At 55.4% G+C, this 12,437-nt stretch overlaps 3 protein-coding genes and 1 long non-coding RNA gene across 6 annotated transcripts; 1 reads left to right on the top strand and 3 right to left on the bottom strand.

Annotated features, from left to right (window-relative positions):
• Positions 1 to 1,263: 1,263 nt before the first annotated feature.
• On the bottom strand, positions 1,264 to 2,790 carry S100A6 (S100 calcium binding protein A6). Of its 2 annotated transcripts, none has more exons than XM_032464227.1 (3): positions 2,649 to 2,790; positions 1,832 to 1,990; positions 1,264 to 1,489 (listed from the first exon to the last, which is right to left on the bottom strand). In XM_032464227.1, exons 2-3 carry the CDS (start codon positions 1,967 to 1,969, stop codon positions 1,355 to 1,357), a joined length of 273 nt encoding a protein of 90 aa, XP_032320118.1. In that variant the 5' UTR covers positions 1,970 to 1,990; positions 2,649 to 2,790; the 3' UTR covers positions 1,264 to 1,354. The 2 variants fall into 2 exon arrangements, with proteins under 2 accessions (XP_032320118.1, XP_032320119.1); XM_032464228.1 differs by lacking the exon at positions 2,649 to 2,790 and adding an exon at positions 2,434 to 2,590.
• A 49-nt stretch (positions 2,791 to 2,839) lies between these two features.
• On the top strand, positions 2,840 to 5,128 carry LOC116658725. Its single transcript, XR_004314010.1, has 3 exons — positions 2,840 to 2,960; positions 3,968 to 4,119; positions 4,507 to 5,128. It is a non-coding gene; the product is annotated as an uncharacterized LOC116658725 (long non-coding RNA).
• On the bottom strand, positions 3,742 to 5,878 carry S100A5 (S100 calcium binding protein A5). Of its 2 annotated transcripts, none has more exons than XM_006177174.2 (2): positions 5,738 to 5,878; positions 3,742 to 4,090 (listed from the first exon to the last, which is right to left on the bottom strand). In XM_006177174.2, exons 1-2 carry the CDS (start codon positions 5,873 to 5,875, stop codon positions 3,950 to 3,952), a joined length of 279 nt encoding a protein of 92 aa, XP_006177236.1. In that variant the 5' UTR covers positions 5,876 to 5,878; the 3' UTR covers positions 3,742 to 3,949. The 2 variants fall into 2 exon arrangements, with proteins under 2 accessions (XP_006177236.1, XP_014408323.1); XM_014552837.2 differs by having other exon boundaries at positions 3,742 to 4,093; positions 5,738 to 5,875.
• Positions 5,879 to 9,861: 3,983 nt separating this feature from the next.
• On the bottom strand, positions 9,862 to 12,437 carry S100A4 (S100 calcium binding protein A4). The gene is made up of 3 exons (XM_006177175.3): positions 12,369 to 12,437; positions 11,305 to 11,457; positions 9,862 to 10,160 (listed from the first exon to the last, which is right to left on the bottom strand). Exons 2-3 carry the CDS (start codon positions 11,443 to 11,445, stop codon positions 9,996 to 9,998), a joined length of 306 nt encoding a protein of 101 aa, XP_006177237.1. The 5' UTR covers positions 11,446 to 11,457; positions 12,369 to 12,437; the 3' UTR covers positions 9,862 to 9,995.

Genomic DNA, 12,437 nt, shown 5'->3' with positions numbered 1-12,437 from the left:
GCTAGATAGAGCTGACTTAGACTGGCTGTGCAGGCCGGGAGCGCAGGCCCTGGGTCCCTTCCTGCTTCTCAGCAGTGCCAGTCCCTGCTCCCTGCGGGGAAGGAGAGGCCACTAGAGAAGGAGGGATGCCAAAAGGTGAGGCTTGCAGCCCTCTTGAGACTGTTCACTCATGTTCACTCAACCCCACCCCAATAAGTTAGAAGACCACTTAATTCTACAAAGTTGGGCCCCCAGGGAAGTTGGGAGGTGAGTAAGAGAGGAAGGAGGATATGGTCTCCCTCTGAGGTCCCCGGAACCTAAAGAGGAACTTGCCTGACACAGACAAGACCTGGAGGGAATAGAATTACAACAATTGCCCCGACCCCCTGAGACACAATTTATCCCCTTGCCCCCTCCCCGCCCCCACCTGAAAACACTAATGCAAACAATGGACTCAGACAACAATTAGTCATCTTCCCTGATGGGGGTTGAGAGCCAGGCTTGGCTCCAATGGAGTAACTGGGATGATTCATTCTGCTGAGGCTGTAATGATGTGCTGGCTCAGTATTGATTGAAGGGCTTGAAGCTATGTTGCCCAGCTCCGGGGACCCTCACCCCTCCCTTTCACGAGCACCCTATGATTCACATATTCTCACGGCTGTCAGCTCCTCAGACCACTGTCCCAAGCACAAAGAACTCCTAAAGCATGTCTCCCTCCTTCAGCCAGGGCAGAGGGAGCAGAACTGAACTCAACCACACAGCATCCGAGGTGATCTCGGACAGAGCGCTCCCCGTCCAGGCTCTGGGCACACGGATATGCCTTCTCTGTCCCCACCTCACTGTGGTGAGAAGGTGGACCGGCCCCGCCCCACAGCTCTTCTGGCCCTGCCCCTCTCACCACACCCAGAGCAAATAAACATGGCTTTGTCCTCTTGGAGCCTGCTAGGACCGTCTTTGCCCCATTCTGGACCCATTACACCCTGGCCCAGGCACCGTTTCCTTCCCTAAGCCCATCCCAGAACGCCTCCTCCTGGGGGTCACTTGAGCCTTTCCTTAAGATGGCTTCACTCAGAGCAGGCGTCTTTTCTGCTTCGCATAAAGGCACCTTATGAGCTAGCAGCCGCCTTGTTAGGGTGCAGCCACATGGTGTGGCCCCTCCCACCTGCTCCCCTGATCTGGTGAGTCACTGAGTCACTCCCAGAGGTGCCTGTGAGAAAACAATCTGATGGCTGATGCAGCACCAGAGGAGGAAACAGAAATCACTGGGAAGCCAGGACACAGGGGTAGATTTAACCAAAGAAAAATATTTATTGTAGTTACGCACCACTAGACAGACAGGCCAGCTAGAGGGTGTCTCCACCTTTCCAAGTTACTTTCAGCCCCGGAGGACTTCATTATAGATCATGGCCAAGGCCCCCAGGAAGGTGACATATTCTTGAAAATTCACCACCTGGTCCTTGTTCCGGTCCAGGTCGTCCATCAGCTTTGCAATTTCAGCATCCTGCAGCTTCTAACATGTCAGAACGGGAAATCCATCAGTGGTGATGAGAACCCTGGCTTCTCTGCCTTTCCCCATCCCAGGCAGCCCTCTCTTATATAGGTGGCTCTGTGCTCACTTGTCACCAAAGATCCAAGTCCACCTTGGATTCACTTGGCTTTACTTCCCTGCACCTACTCCTCATTAAGGGGAGTAAGCACCAGGCTAAGAGCACCCCTGGCCCCTCAGGGGTGTAGGCCAGGAAGGCATGTGGTCCCAGGCAGGGCCAGAATGCGGGTAAGTGTGAGTCAGGGGCACCTGGCACCTCCCCCCTCCCCTAGTCCTGCTTCTAGAGGGCCAGGGGAGACCGCTCACCGCCCCGATGGTGAGCTCCTTCTGGATCAGCTCCTTCAGCTCACTCTTGCTCAGGGTGTTCTTGTCACCCTCCCGGCCGGAGTACTTGTGGAAGATGGCCACCAGGAGGCCAATAGCCTGATCCAGGGGGCACGACATGGCTGGAGGCTGGGCTCAGAGCTGGGGGCAGACAGGCTGGTCAGCACCCTGGGTGGCAGGGCCTTCTCACTCACCCATACACCCCAAGACCTCTGTCCCAACACCCTCAACTCCCTTTGACTACCCTGCCCACCGCCAGGTGTCAAACGACATCAGGGGCCAGCCCAGGGCTTGAAGGGCAGGGAGCGGGCAGACTCGAGGGCCAAGAGATCTGTGGCCGCCGGGGACCAGAGGAGACGGGGCTGGAGGACTCTAAGGAGCAAACAGGACCGCAGCCGAGAACTCTTTTCCAAGGGTTCCGGGCAAAGTTGGGGAGTATGCTGGGGGATGGGGATGGAGGCTACTCTCTCTCTCTCTCTCTCTCTCTCTCTCTCCCTCTCCCTCTCCCTCTCCCTCTCCCTCTCCCTCTCCCTCTCCCTCTCACTCTCCCTCTCCCAGAGCCGCGCACTGCGGCGCTGACACACCCGGGACACACCCTCCCGCACCGGGAAGGGCCACTCCGGGGAGCCGCCCCGCCGGATGCCTTAGCCGGGGGCCAGCCTGGCGGCTCCGGCCTCTCCCCGCCGGCCCGGGAGCGCCGCAGAGCGCCCGGGGCGGGATGTAGGCGCCGCGCACGGCCCGCGGCCTCCCCCCAGGGCGGGCGGCTCTGCAGGACGGGGCTGCCCTGGCGAGGACTCACCGCGGCTGCAGCGGAGCCAGAAGGGAGCGGCCGAGGGGACGCGGCGCGCGGCCGGCCCGCCCTCCTTATAGCGGCGTGTCCGGGAGGCCGGCCCGGCGAGAGCCCACCCCGCCCGCCGCCCGCCCCGCGGCCCGCCCCGCGCCCGCCGCTCGCTCGCACCCGGGCCCCAAACTTTCCACGCCTCCTGCCCCGGGCCCGTCGGGGCTCCTCGGGGTGGGGGCGCTTAGGTGGGACCGCGGCCAGCCCAGTGACCTTGAGCTCCCTCCTGCCTAATTCCCAAAACTCAGTGACGTGACACGGCATGGGAAGGAGGTGAAGGGCCGTGTGTGTGTGTGTGTGTGTGTGTGTGTGTGTGTGTGTGTGTGTAGGGGGAAGAGGTGGAGGAGGGTGCCCCACAGGGGCGTTCAGGGTCAACGCTAGATGAAGGATGGGGCGCAGCCCTTGGTCTACGCGATGTGATTTAAAGGACCCCTCGAACACCATTCCTCTAGCAAAAAATTCCTGCCACTACTCCGCTCCCTTTCCCCACCCTCCACCCTGAATTCCACCCGCAGCCTGTTGGCCGTTAAAATACACACACACCAGAGCCGAGCCCTTTATGTATTATTAGCTATTTACCCTTCAGTTAAGTTTTTTCAGAGCCTCTCTTGAAAAAAAGGATTTTGATGTGGGGAGAGGGGGAAAGCAAAAAGCCCTGGACTCCAGGGATGAGTGGGGTGGGGTGGGGCTGGGTGGGCTGCAAGGGCTTGTTGCTGAAGGGGTGGTGGAGGAGATGGAAAGGAGGCTGGTGTGGAGGTCAAGACCAGGCTCCCCCCCTTACCAGGGTTGTCAGGTGGCCTCCTGCAAACTGGTGACAAGTCAGACTGGCCTGTCCATCACTGCCCTCAGGAAACACATCCCAGCCTCCCAAGTGTCATCGCTTTCAACATACTTTCCCTCTTAGCTTTCTCTGCATATTTGCAGCATTCCTGGGAGGCGAGGAAAAGCCTGGCCGGACTTCTCTATTTTCCAGAAGGGCAAAAGGGAACGTGGATAAGCTTAGTCACGTCCGCACTGTAGGGCAGAAAAGGGGGTGGGAGGCTGTCCACCCACCTAAGGAGAAGCTCTGTCTTGCCCCACCACACCCCCAGCCAAGGTGGACAAGACACCTTCAAACCAGCCCCAAATGCCTGGAATGGAAAATCTTTATTTCCTCTGCTGGAAGGGAAGGCCCAAGCAGGGTACTTCTAGGAGGACAGGGAGGGCAAGGGACCTCAGAGGGTTTGTGAGAGGAGCCGCGGAGGCCAGGGACTGATCCCCGGTCACTGGTTGTCCTCCAGGAAGAAGTCATTGTAGGCCATGCACAGCGTGGTCAGGAACACCGAGTACTCCTTGAAGTCAATCTCCTGATCGCTGTTTTTGTCCAAGCTCTTCATCAGGTCATCGATGCTACTCTCCTTCATCTTCTTCGAGGGCCCAGGTAGAAAGACAGGTCAGCCACCCCTCCAAGCCCTGCCCTGACACTGCGTGGTGGCACCCATCCCCTGGCAAGGCAGCTTCAGGGTGATCCCAGCCAAGTCAGCTACATAGAGCATTTCGACCCCCAGAGTTTCCCCCAGGCCACACCCAGCACAAGGCCTGGCACCGAGCAGGGGCTCAGTGACCTGACTCTTGAATCTAATAAACTACAAGAGAAAGGCTAGTGCAGCCCACTTCCCTGCAACACTTTCTGCCACCCAAAGAAAGAAGGATCTAGATTTCGTACAACACCTAATAGGAACGACTTGGTGACTATGTGGCACTGAGCAAGGTCCAAGTCTTATTCTGTCCCTGTTGGGGACAGCTGAGAATTGACCAGACATCTCTCCTGCTAGAACAGCTGTATGGAGTGAGTGCCTGGCCTCCCGTCATACTGTCTACCTCGTCCTCTGTCCTCCCAGCCCAGCTCCACCAAGAGGATGAGACAGGGCCCTCGGGTGGAACAGGAGGAAAATACAGACACATCCTGCCCTCTCCTCTTCAATGCCCTCAACTCCAGCTTCTCCACAGGAGGCAGGACTTCAGGACATACGGAGATGGAAACAGCCTCTCTGCAACGTCATCCTTGTCCCCAGTCTGGGCTCCCGTTATAGCCAGGCCCTCCCCAGGGTCTCTGTCCCCCTGTAATTAACCCTGCTGGACCCATGGCCCCTCCCTCTGCCCTCATTAACTCCAGGATGCAGAGATTTTGGCTAGAAGGCCAGAGGGGAAGCCTGGTGACATCCACACCTGCTTCGGTCTCTTGCCCACAAGGACACACTCGTTGGAGCTTCTCTCTGGAGAGGCCCCCTGGATTTAGGATGTGACAGGAGAGCACCGCCCCCCACCACCACCACACCCAGGCTGATTTTAAAGGAAAGAGGGAGGGTGACACATGGGCCTGGTCTGGAACTCCAGCCTCTCACTAGTTGGGTGTCCTTGGACAAGTTATATAATGTATCTGAGCCTCAACTGTTTTTTAACTGTAATAATAATATAATGACTACCTTATGGGCCCTCGCCTCTGTCAGTTGCCTCCCTCCCACCATCGCCGTCTGGTAAGAATCAGTTCTGTCTCTTTACAACTTGTGTCCACCAACTAGCGGAGTGAACCTATTGGTTCTCATGTCAGCACCAGCTGAGAGCCCTGGACATGCCAGGCCCTCGGAGGAGAACCAGGAGGGGCCCTGCCCTTGAGCTGGACGCGGCTGACCTGGACGCCTGGACCCCCTCATCCCCCACAACCTTGCACCGGCTCCATAGCTGCGAGAGCCCAGTCTCCACACAGAGGGTTCCTTGATCTGGTTCTAAACCCTCACGCAGCCTGCAGCCCACCCTCCAGACCCTTGCAGTCCCTTCTTCCTTCCCAGTGACATCTAACTCATCCCCTGGCAGGGCCTCAAGCTGTGTTGGCCCACAGTGTCCACCTGCTTTTGAGTCTCTGTCCATCCCCTCCGGCCATTCTGTCCTGGCCAAAACAAGTACCCTGCGGGCAGGTGTATTGATATTTCTTTTTTCTCCCCTTCCCTCCTCCACGGTGCCTGCGGGGGAGCCCTGGGACCCTGGGGTGTGGGGAGGGGACCACCATCTACCTCGCCAAGACACAGCTCCTTCTTGATCAGCTCCTTCAGCTCCTTCCTGCTCAGAGTCAGTTTGCTGCCCTCTCTCCCTGAATATTTATGGAAAGTGCTGACCATCATGGTCAGGGCCTTCTCGAGAGGAGTCTCCATCACAGTGTGACGTTCTGGAGGCAGAAGGGAGAGGAAATGGTTGCCTTGCCCAGGAAGCTGGACCTTCTGCTTCTCCATCACTAGCCCACCTCCAAGCTGCTTCCTCAAAGACTCCATGATGAGGCTGAAATCTACCAAGTGGACCCCAACGACTCAGGACAGGTTGTAATAAGACCCAGGGCAAACCTGGAGCCCCCGGAGCAGGGAGACTGACCAGCCCCAAAGGAGCCTAGGAGATGTTGTAAAAGAGGTCTCAGGGCAGAGGGATGACAAGGTGGCCTCCCCAAAATAAGAACTGGTGGCAGATGGTGGAACAGAGAAAGGGTCAGGATTTTTTCCCTGGCATGTCAAGCTTGGGCACTCATTTTCCGGAGGCAGTCCTCACCCTAGTCACCCTCCAGGGCCTGGGTGCCTGAATCACCTGTTATCAGGGAGTGTCCCATTCTAGAAGTGGGGAATGGGGCAAAGAGAGAGTCCAGGGGTTAGAGGAGACTGGGGCTGGAGCTGGAAGATAAGATCTTCAAAGGAAACCGGGGAGAGGTGATAGGACTTGTCCAGCTGGTCTCCCGTCTCTGGCCCAGAGACCTGTACACACAGACCGGCCACAAGGCAGCAAAGGGGGTGGGCTTGTTGAAACCTCCAGGGTCACTCTGAGAGCTGCATCCAGAGGCTGGGTTTGAATGGGGCCCTCCAGTCCATCTGCACAGCCACACCCACCCAAAAGAAGAGGAAGTCAGAGCTCCTGTGACTCAGGCTTGAAAACCGCTTCCCCCTTCGGGAGGAAGGAGCCAACACCCAGGGAACTCAGGGGCTGCAGGTAAGTCTGTGTAGAGTCCTGAGCAAGGAAGGGAGGAAGGCACTGCTGTCTCTTCCCTTCAGCCCAAAGCCCGCCTCACAATTCTTGAGCTGGACCCTTCATTCATCTCCCACCACCCAAAACCCTCAGCTTGCCCCCACTTCCAGGAGACTCAGCCAGTACCACAGTGGAAGAAGGCAAGGGTCTCTGGGCATCTGCAGCAGCATCCTGGCTGGTCCTGATCCCCACCTCCACCCCAGAGCTGCTTCTCGAGAGATTCCGGAAGCCACAGGTCCAAAGACTCTCCCTCTCCTCCCTGAGCGCATGCCCACTTATCGGGCCGGGCCTTCTTTGGTGGAGGTCACTGGAGCTGGTCACCCTCTGGCCTCATCACCAGCTTACCCCACCATACAGATGAGCAGGGAGATCAGAAGGAAGGACTCACCAAGGACAGAGGGAGCCAAAGAACTCACAGAGTGGAAACAGGCTCCCTCCCACTGCTCTCTGCCTTTATCCCCTGGCTCCAGTCCCCAGGATACCAGCGGAGAGAAAGGGCCAATGAGAAGGGGCCAGGGACAAGGAGGCCCAGGTCAGAACCTCCTGGGGTGCAGCTGGGGAGAACCCCCCTCTGCCAATCTCATACTCCTTGTTTCCAAACAGAAGGGATGGAGGCACACTGAGTTCACCAAGACACACAGACCTTCAGTCCCAGAAGCTTTATTTTCTCAACCAAAAATCAGAACTCACAATCTGATGGGACAATAGCCAGGCTGCCCTGGAAAGAAGACCCAGGAGATGTGGGACAAATGCAGGGTACCCCCCCCCACGCCCTAGGCTGTTCTCTTCCCACCCACTCCAGGAGCAGAATAGACACATCTTGAGATGGAAATCAGTGAGGGAAGACGTTTTCCGCCAAGGGCATGGTCAAGGTCATTAGCAAGTATAGAGCCTAAGATTTTTTTTTTAATTGAAGTATAGTTGATGTATAATTTTGTGTTAGTTTCTAATGTACAGCACAGTGATTCAGTCAGACATTAATATATTTTTTTCATTACAGGTTATTACAAGATATTGAATATAGTTCCCTGTGGTCTACAGTAGGACCTTGTTTATGTATCTTATATATAATAGTTTGTGTCTGCTAATCCCAAGCTCCTAATTTATCCCTCCCTCACCTTTTCCCTTTGGTAACCATAAGTTTGTTTTCTATGTCTGTGAGTCTGTTTCTGTTTTGTAAGTAAGTTCATTTGCATCATGTTTAAGATTCCACATATAAGTGATACCATATGATATTTATCTTTTTCTGTACAAATTACCTCACTCAGTATGATAGTCTCTAGGCCCATCCATGTTGCTGCAAATGGCATTATAATTCATTCTTTTTCATGGCTAAGTAGTAGAGCCTAACATTTTTTTCTTCAATTCTTGTTGGGGGAGATAGTTAGGTTTACTTATTTATTTATTTATTTTCAGAGGAGGTACTGGAGATTGAACCCAGGACCTCGTGCATGTTGAGCATGTGCTCTACCACTTGAGCTATTCCCTCCCCTCAAGAGCCTAACGTTTTGAAAGGGCTTTTCAATGAATTGTTTCTTCTAAACCTCACTCATCATCCCAGGAAAGAATTGTCAGAGACTCTCAGAATGGAGAACTGAGAATCAGGGACCAGGGAGGAGACTGAGGAAGGGAAGGGCTGGGTGGTGGGAGAGAGGCCGTGGACCAGGGTGAGCAGGTCCAGGGTGCAGTAATGGATGGAGCAGGGATCAGGGAGAGTTGCTTGTGTCTCAGGAGAGACTCAGCATTGCTCTGCCGGCACCAGTCCAAGCAGGAGGAAGGAGCTGAGTTAGGGGCTTAGCGCCTACCGCTGCTGCCGCCCCTCCCCAGCCTGCCTGGGTGCTCCCCGCTGCCCCCACTCCACTCCCAGGCCAGCCAGCAAGGCTAGAGAAGCAGCAGGGACGGTTGCTAAGCAACAGGAGTTTCCGAAGTAGAGAGTAAGACAGGAGGAGGCTCAAGGGAGGGCGCTCCCTGGAAGATGGGCAGCCTGGGGCCGGGGTTGGGGAAGGAGGGGGAGGCGGCAGAATTTTTCCTGGATCAAAATTCTACCCAAGTCTCTGTAGTCACACCCTGAGGGAACCTCTGAGTCATCTACCCACTCCACTGAAACTTGAGAAAAACACAATGCGATGAGAAGGAAAGGAGGAAGCTTGAAAGGTCAAGGGAACCAGACCTTCCCTGCCTCTGGACCTGCCTCTACTCACCTCTTCTTTAGGGTCCCCGTACCTCCCAGGCGTGGCCTGGAAGTCTGATGCCCATCCCACCCACTGCCTGCTGGAGTTGCTCGCCTTCAACCTGAAGGGAAACATCATGCCTGATCTTTTCTGGGTGGAAAAAATCTCAATTTCATTGATCAGATCCTATGTCTGGAATTTTGTCCCTAAAACTATGGTCACCTCCCACCATCTCCCTATTCCCACCCCAGCCACTATCCTCCACTCATCCCTTCCAAGGTCCTTTGTCCTCTGCTGAAGAAGCATGGCTGCTAACTAGTAACAGAGCTCATCCCAGGGTCTTTGGGACAGAGGTGGATGGCTGAGAGAACGATCATATCTCATGCTGCAGCCAACAGCCAGCTCTCCCGCCACGTTGCTTCCCTGATCCGACCATGGACAGGAAGGATTTATCCATCCTGGGGTTCGAAGCCAGAGCACTGGAAGGGGTGGCAGGACAGGGCTCGGGCTGTAAATGTCAAGACTGAGCCCTCCTCTTATCCCACTCTGGCCTCACTGCTTCTTCCCTGTGACTCAGCCCTTTCCCCCCACCCACCCCTAGGGTGTCCACTTCCATTCCAGACCCCAACCAAAAGCAGATGTGACCTTCCATCCCATCCCCGCTGCAGTCAGATGTCCGGCCAGAGGCAAGGTAGGAGAGGTGGGATGGGCAAGTGCGCTGGCTGAGGTCCCACAGCTGGGCTGTTCCATGCCTCTGGGGGTCCGTCTCCTTGCCTTCAGCTCCATCCAGAGTCAACTCTGTCCCCCACACACATGCACGCTCACCCACGTCCCTCCCTCACCTTCACTAGCCTGCTCTCTACTCCCCACAGAACTGCAGCTCAGCTCCCAGAGCCGCCCATACCCCCCATACCCCTCAAGCCCCACACCACGCCCAAGACTCTCTCAGACCATCAGCCTCCTAGTGTTCAAGAATCTTTATTGAACTTGCTCAGTACTGAGCTTACGCTCTAGGGGAGCCGGGGTGAGGCACTGTGCCCACTGCCTGACAGGGAAGACCCAGCCGGCAGGCCCCTCACCCACACCCGAGGAGCCTTCATTTCTTCCGGGGCTGCTTATCCGGGAAGCCTTCGAAGAACTCGTTGCACATCATGGCGATGCAGGACAGGAAGACGCAGTACTCCTGGAAGTCCACCTCGTTGTCCTTGTTGCTGTCCAGGTTGCTCATCAGCTTCTGGAACGCGGCTTCATCTGTCCTTTTCTGCAGGGGCGAGAAGCTGCAGGTAGAAACCAGAAGCCCGGCGTGGGGGTGGGCACAGAGCTAAGATTAGACCAGGTTTCCACCTCCAGATGGGAGTTTAGGAAGGCACAGCCCCTCCTCGGGAGACCCAGCGTTGGACCTCCAGTCCTCAGGGCTAAGCTAGGGTGGGAGGAGGGCTATCCTCAGATGAGGAAGTCTGAGGACCTGGGTGCAACTGGAAAGGGGCACCACAGTGTGTCCCCACAAGGTTGTCTGAAGAATCCAATTGGAGGGATGGTATATCTCAGAAGAGTGCATGCTTAATATGCATGAAGTCCTAGGTTCAATCCCCAGGACATCCATTAAAAAAATAAATAAATAAACCTAATTACCTACCTACCCCCCCTAGAAAAACAAAAAAAGAGCTTTTAAAAAAAAGAATCCAATTAGACAAGAGTCATGAAAGCAATATATAAACTGCATAAAGGTCAATAGAGATGGCAGCTGTATTGCTCAGGGGAAGTCTGTACATGTGTGAGTGTCTCCGTAACTGTGTCTTCACATCCACAAGCCAAATAGGAACTTAAAAGATGTTTATGGGTGGAGGATAAATTAAGAGTATGGGATTCACAGATACACACTACTATATAGAAAATAGATAAGCAAGAGGGATTAACTGTATAGCCCAGGGAACTATATTCAATATCGTAATAACCTATAATGGAAAAGAAGTTGAAAATAAGTATATATAATTGAATCACTTTGCTGTGCACCTGAAACTCACACAATATTGTAAATCAACTATACTTCAGTGAAAAAAGAAGATTCATTGCTGGAGTGATGGCAAGAGTTGGACCGTCCTGGTTCATGAACCTCAGCTTTGTACACGGGCTGCTTTGGGAAGTTACTTAACCTCTCTGAGCTTCAGTTTCCCTCCAGTTAAGTTGTACAAAACACCTGGTGGAGAGTCTGACCAGTGACCTACCCGTTCATTCTCAGCCCTCTTTCTGCTGGGGACCAGGAAGTGAGCGTTCGGTGCCCACTGTGCTTCCGCCCCAGGCAGCCAGAGCGAGTTCTCTGCCCCGACTCGCCCAACTCAGAGGTAGATGCCAGCTGTAGCCCAGGCTTCACAGGAGACTGGTGCCTCCTGGGCAGTATCACTCACCCCCAAGAAGCTGGGCAGCTCCCGGGTCAAAAGCTCCTTTAGCTCTGACTTGTTGAGCTTGAACTTATCACCCTCCTTGCCCGAGTACTTGTGGAAGGTGGACACCATCACATCGAGGGCCTTCTCCAGGGGGTACGCCATGGTGGTCAGGATCTGGGGGCAGGGTCACAGAGACACCCCTGTTTTCCCTATCCCACCCCCAGTCATGTATTCTGAATGCCCACCCGACTCCCATCCCTCAGGGAGCACTTGGTGCGACCCTGCTCCCGCTAGAGAGGCTGCCTAGAAAAGCAGGGCTTGGAGGGGAGATGGTGCGGGAAATTCATGCTTGGGGCAGTGAACACCTGCAGGGCCCAGTGCACAGGCTCTGGGTTTCAGGCAGCCAGCTCAACAAGAGTGCTTTCTCCACCCCTCACTCTATCCAGTGTACTCCCATGGCTCAGCCCACAGCAGCCCCACCCTAACCCATTCTCCCTCCCAGCGCGGGGTGAGGCCGCTGGAGGCCTGCCCAGGGGCCCCGTAGCGGAAAAAACCAGCGGCCTAGAGCCCAGCATGGGGAGGGGCAGGGTGAGGTGGCAGAGGCTTCGGATGCAGGGGAGGGACCAGGAGGCCACCCTCCCTTGGGCTAGGCTGCTGCGTGCAGGGCAGAGGCTCCTAGGACACAAGCAGACAAAAGTCCACAGTCGCCTTCTGCATTCACCGTGCTCCCTACATCCGAGGGCGAACACACGAGCTTGTGCAACCCAGCAGACACAAGCCAAGGTGCATGCCCACCAGTCACACATGCGCTAAAACACACTACAGCATCTGCAAGCCCCAGCGTCACGAAACCACACAGAGGGCTCCCACCCAGCCACCTGCACACTTTTTCTTTTGTGTTTTTTTTTTTCTCTCTCTTGCAAGCACACACGCGTGCATGCCCACCACACACACGCACATGTCCCAGCCCAGAGCCTCTGCATCAGAATCTCACATCTGGATCCACTTAGTCATCTGGTCCCCACCAGCTTCCCCTTCTTCTGCCCCAACAGCCCTTGCAAGCCAGTCAGGAGACCACAACTCACCAGGCCAAGAGAGAGGAAGCTCTGAGGAGAGAGGGTTGGGGAGAGAGGAAGAGTGGGGAGAGCCCAGCA

Source organism: Camelus ferus, chromosome 21 (genome assembly GCF_009834535.1).
Source record: "Camelus ferus isolate YT-003-E chromosome 21, BCGSAC_Cfer_1.0, whole genome shotgun sequence".
Taxonomy (NCBI): domain Eukaryota; kingdom Metazoa; phylum Chordata; class Mammalia; order Artiodactyla; family Camelidae; genus Camelus; species Camelus ferus.
Note: the sequence above shows the minus strand (reverse complement) of the source record. Positions and strands in the feature narration are given on the sequence as shown.

Bases quoted from the DNA above. Each gene is read 5' to 3' on its own strand.
- S100A6 (XM_032464227.1), bottom strand. From the start codon at position 1,969: ATGTCGTGCCCCCTGGATCAGGCTATTGGCCTCCTGGTGGCCATCTTC. The intron at 1,490-1,831 runs GTGAGCGGTCTC...CTGACATGTTAG, and splicing joins AGGAGCTCACCATCGGGGCG to AAGCTGCAGGATGCTGAAAT.
- S100A4 (XM_006177175.3), bottom strand. From the start codon at position 11,445: ATGGCGTACCCCCTGGAGAAGGCCCTCGATGTGATGGTGTCCACCTTC. The intron at 10,161-11,304 runs GTGAGTGATACT...TCGCCCCTGCAG, and splicing joins AGCTGCCCAGCTTCTTGGGG to AAAAGGACAGATGAAGCCGC.
- S100A5 (XM_014552837.2), bottom strand. From the start codon at position 5,875: ATGGAGACTCCTCTCGAGAAGGCCCTGACCATGATGGTCAGCACTTTC. The intron at 4,094-5,737 runs GTAGATGGTGGT...GGGCCCTCGAAG, and splicing joins AGGAGCTGTGTCTTGGCGAG to AAGATGAAGGAGAGTAGCAT.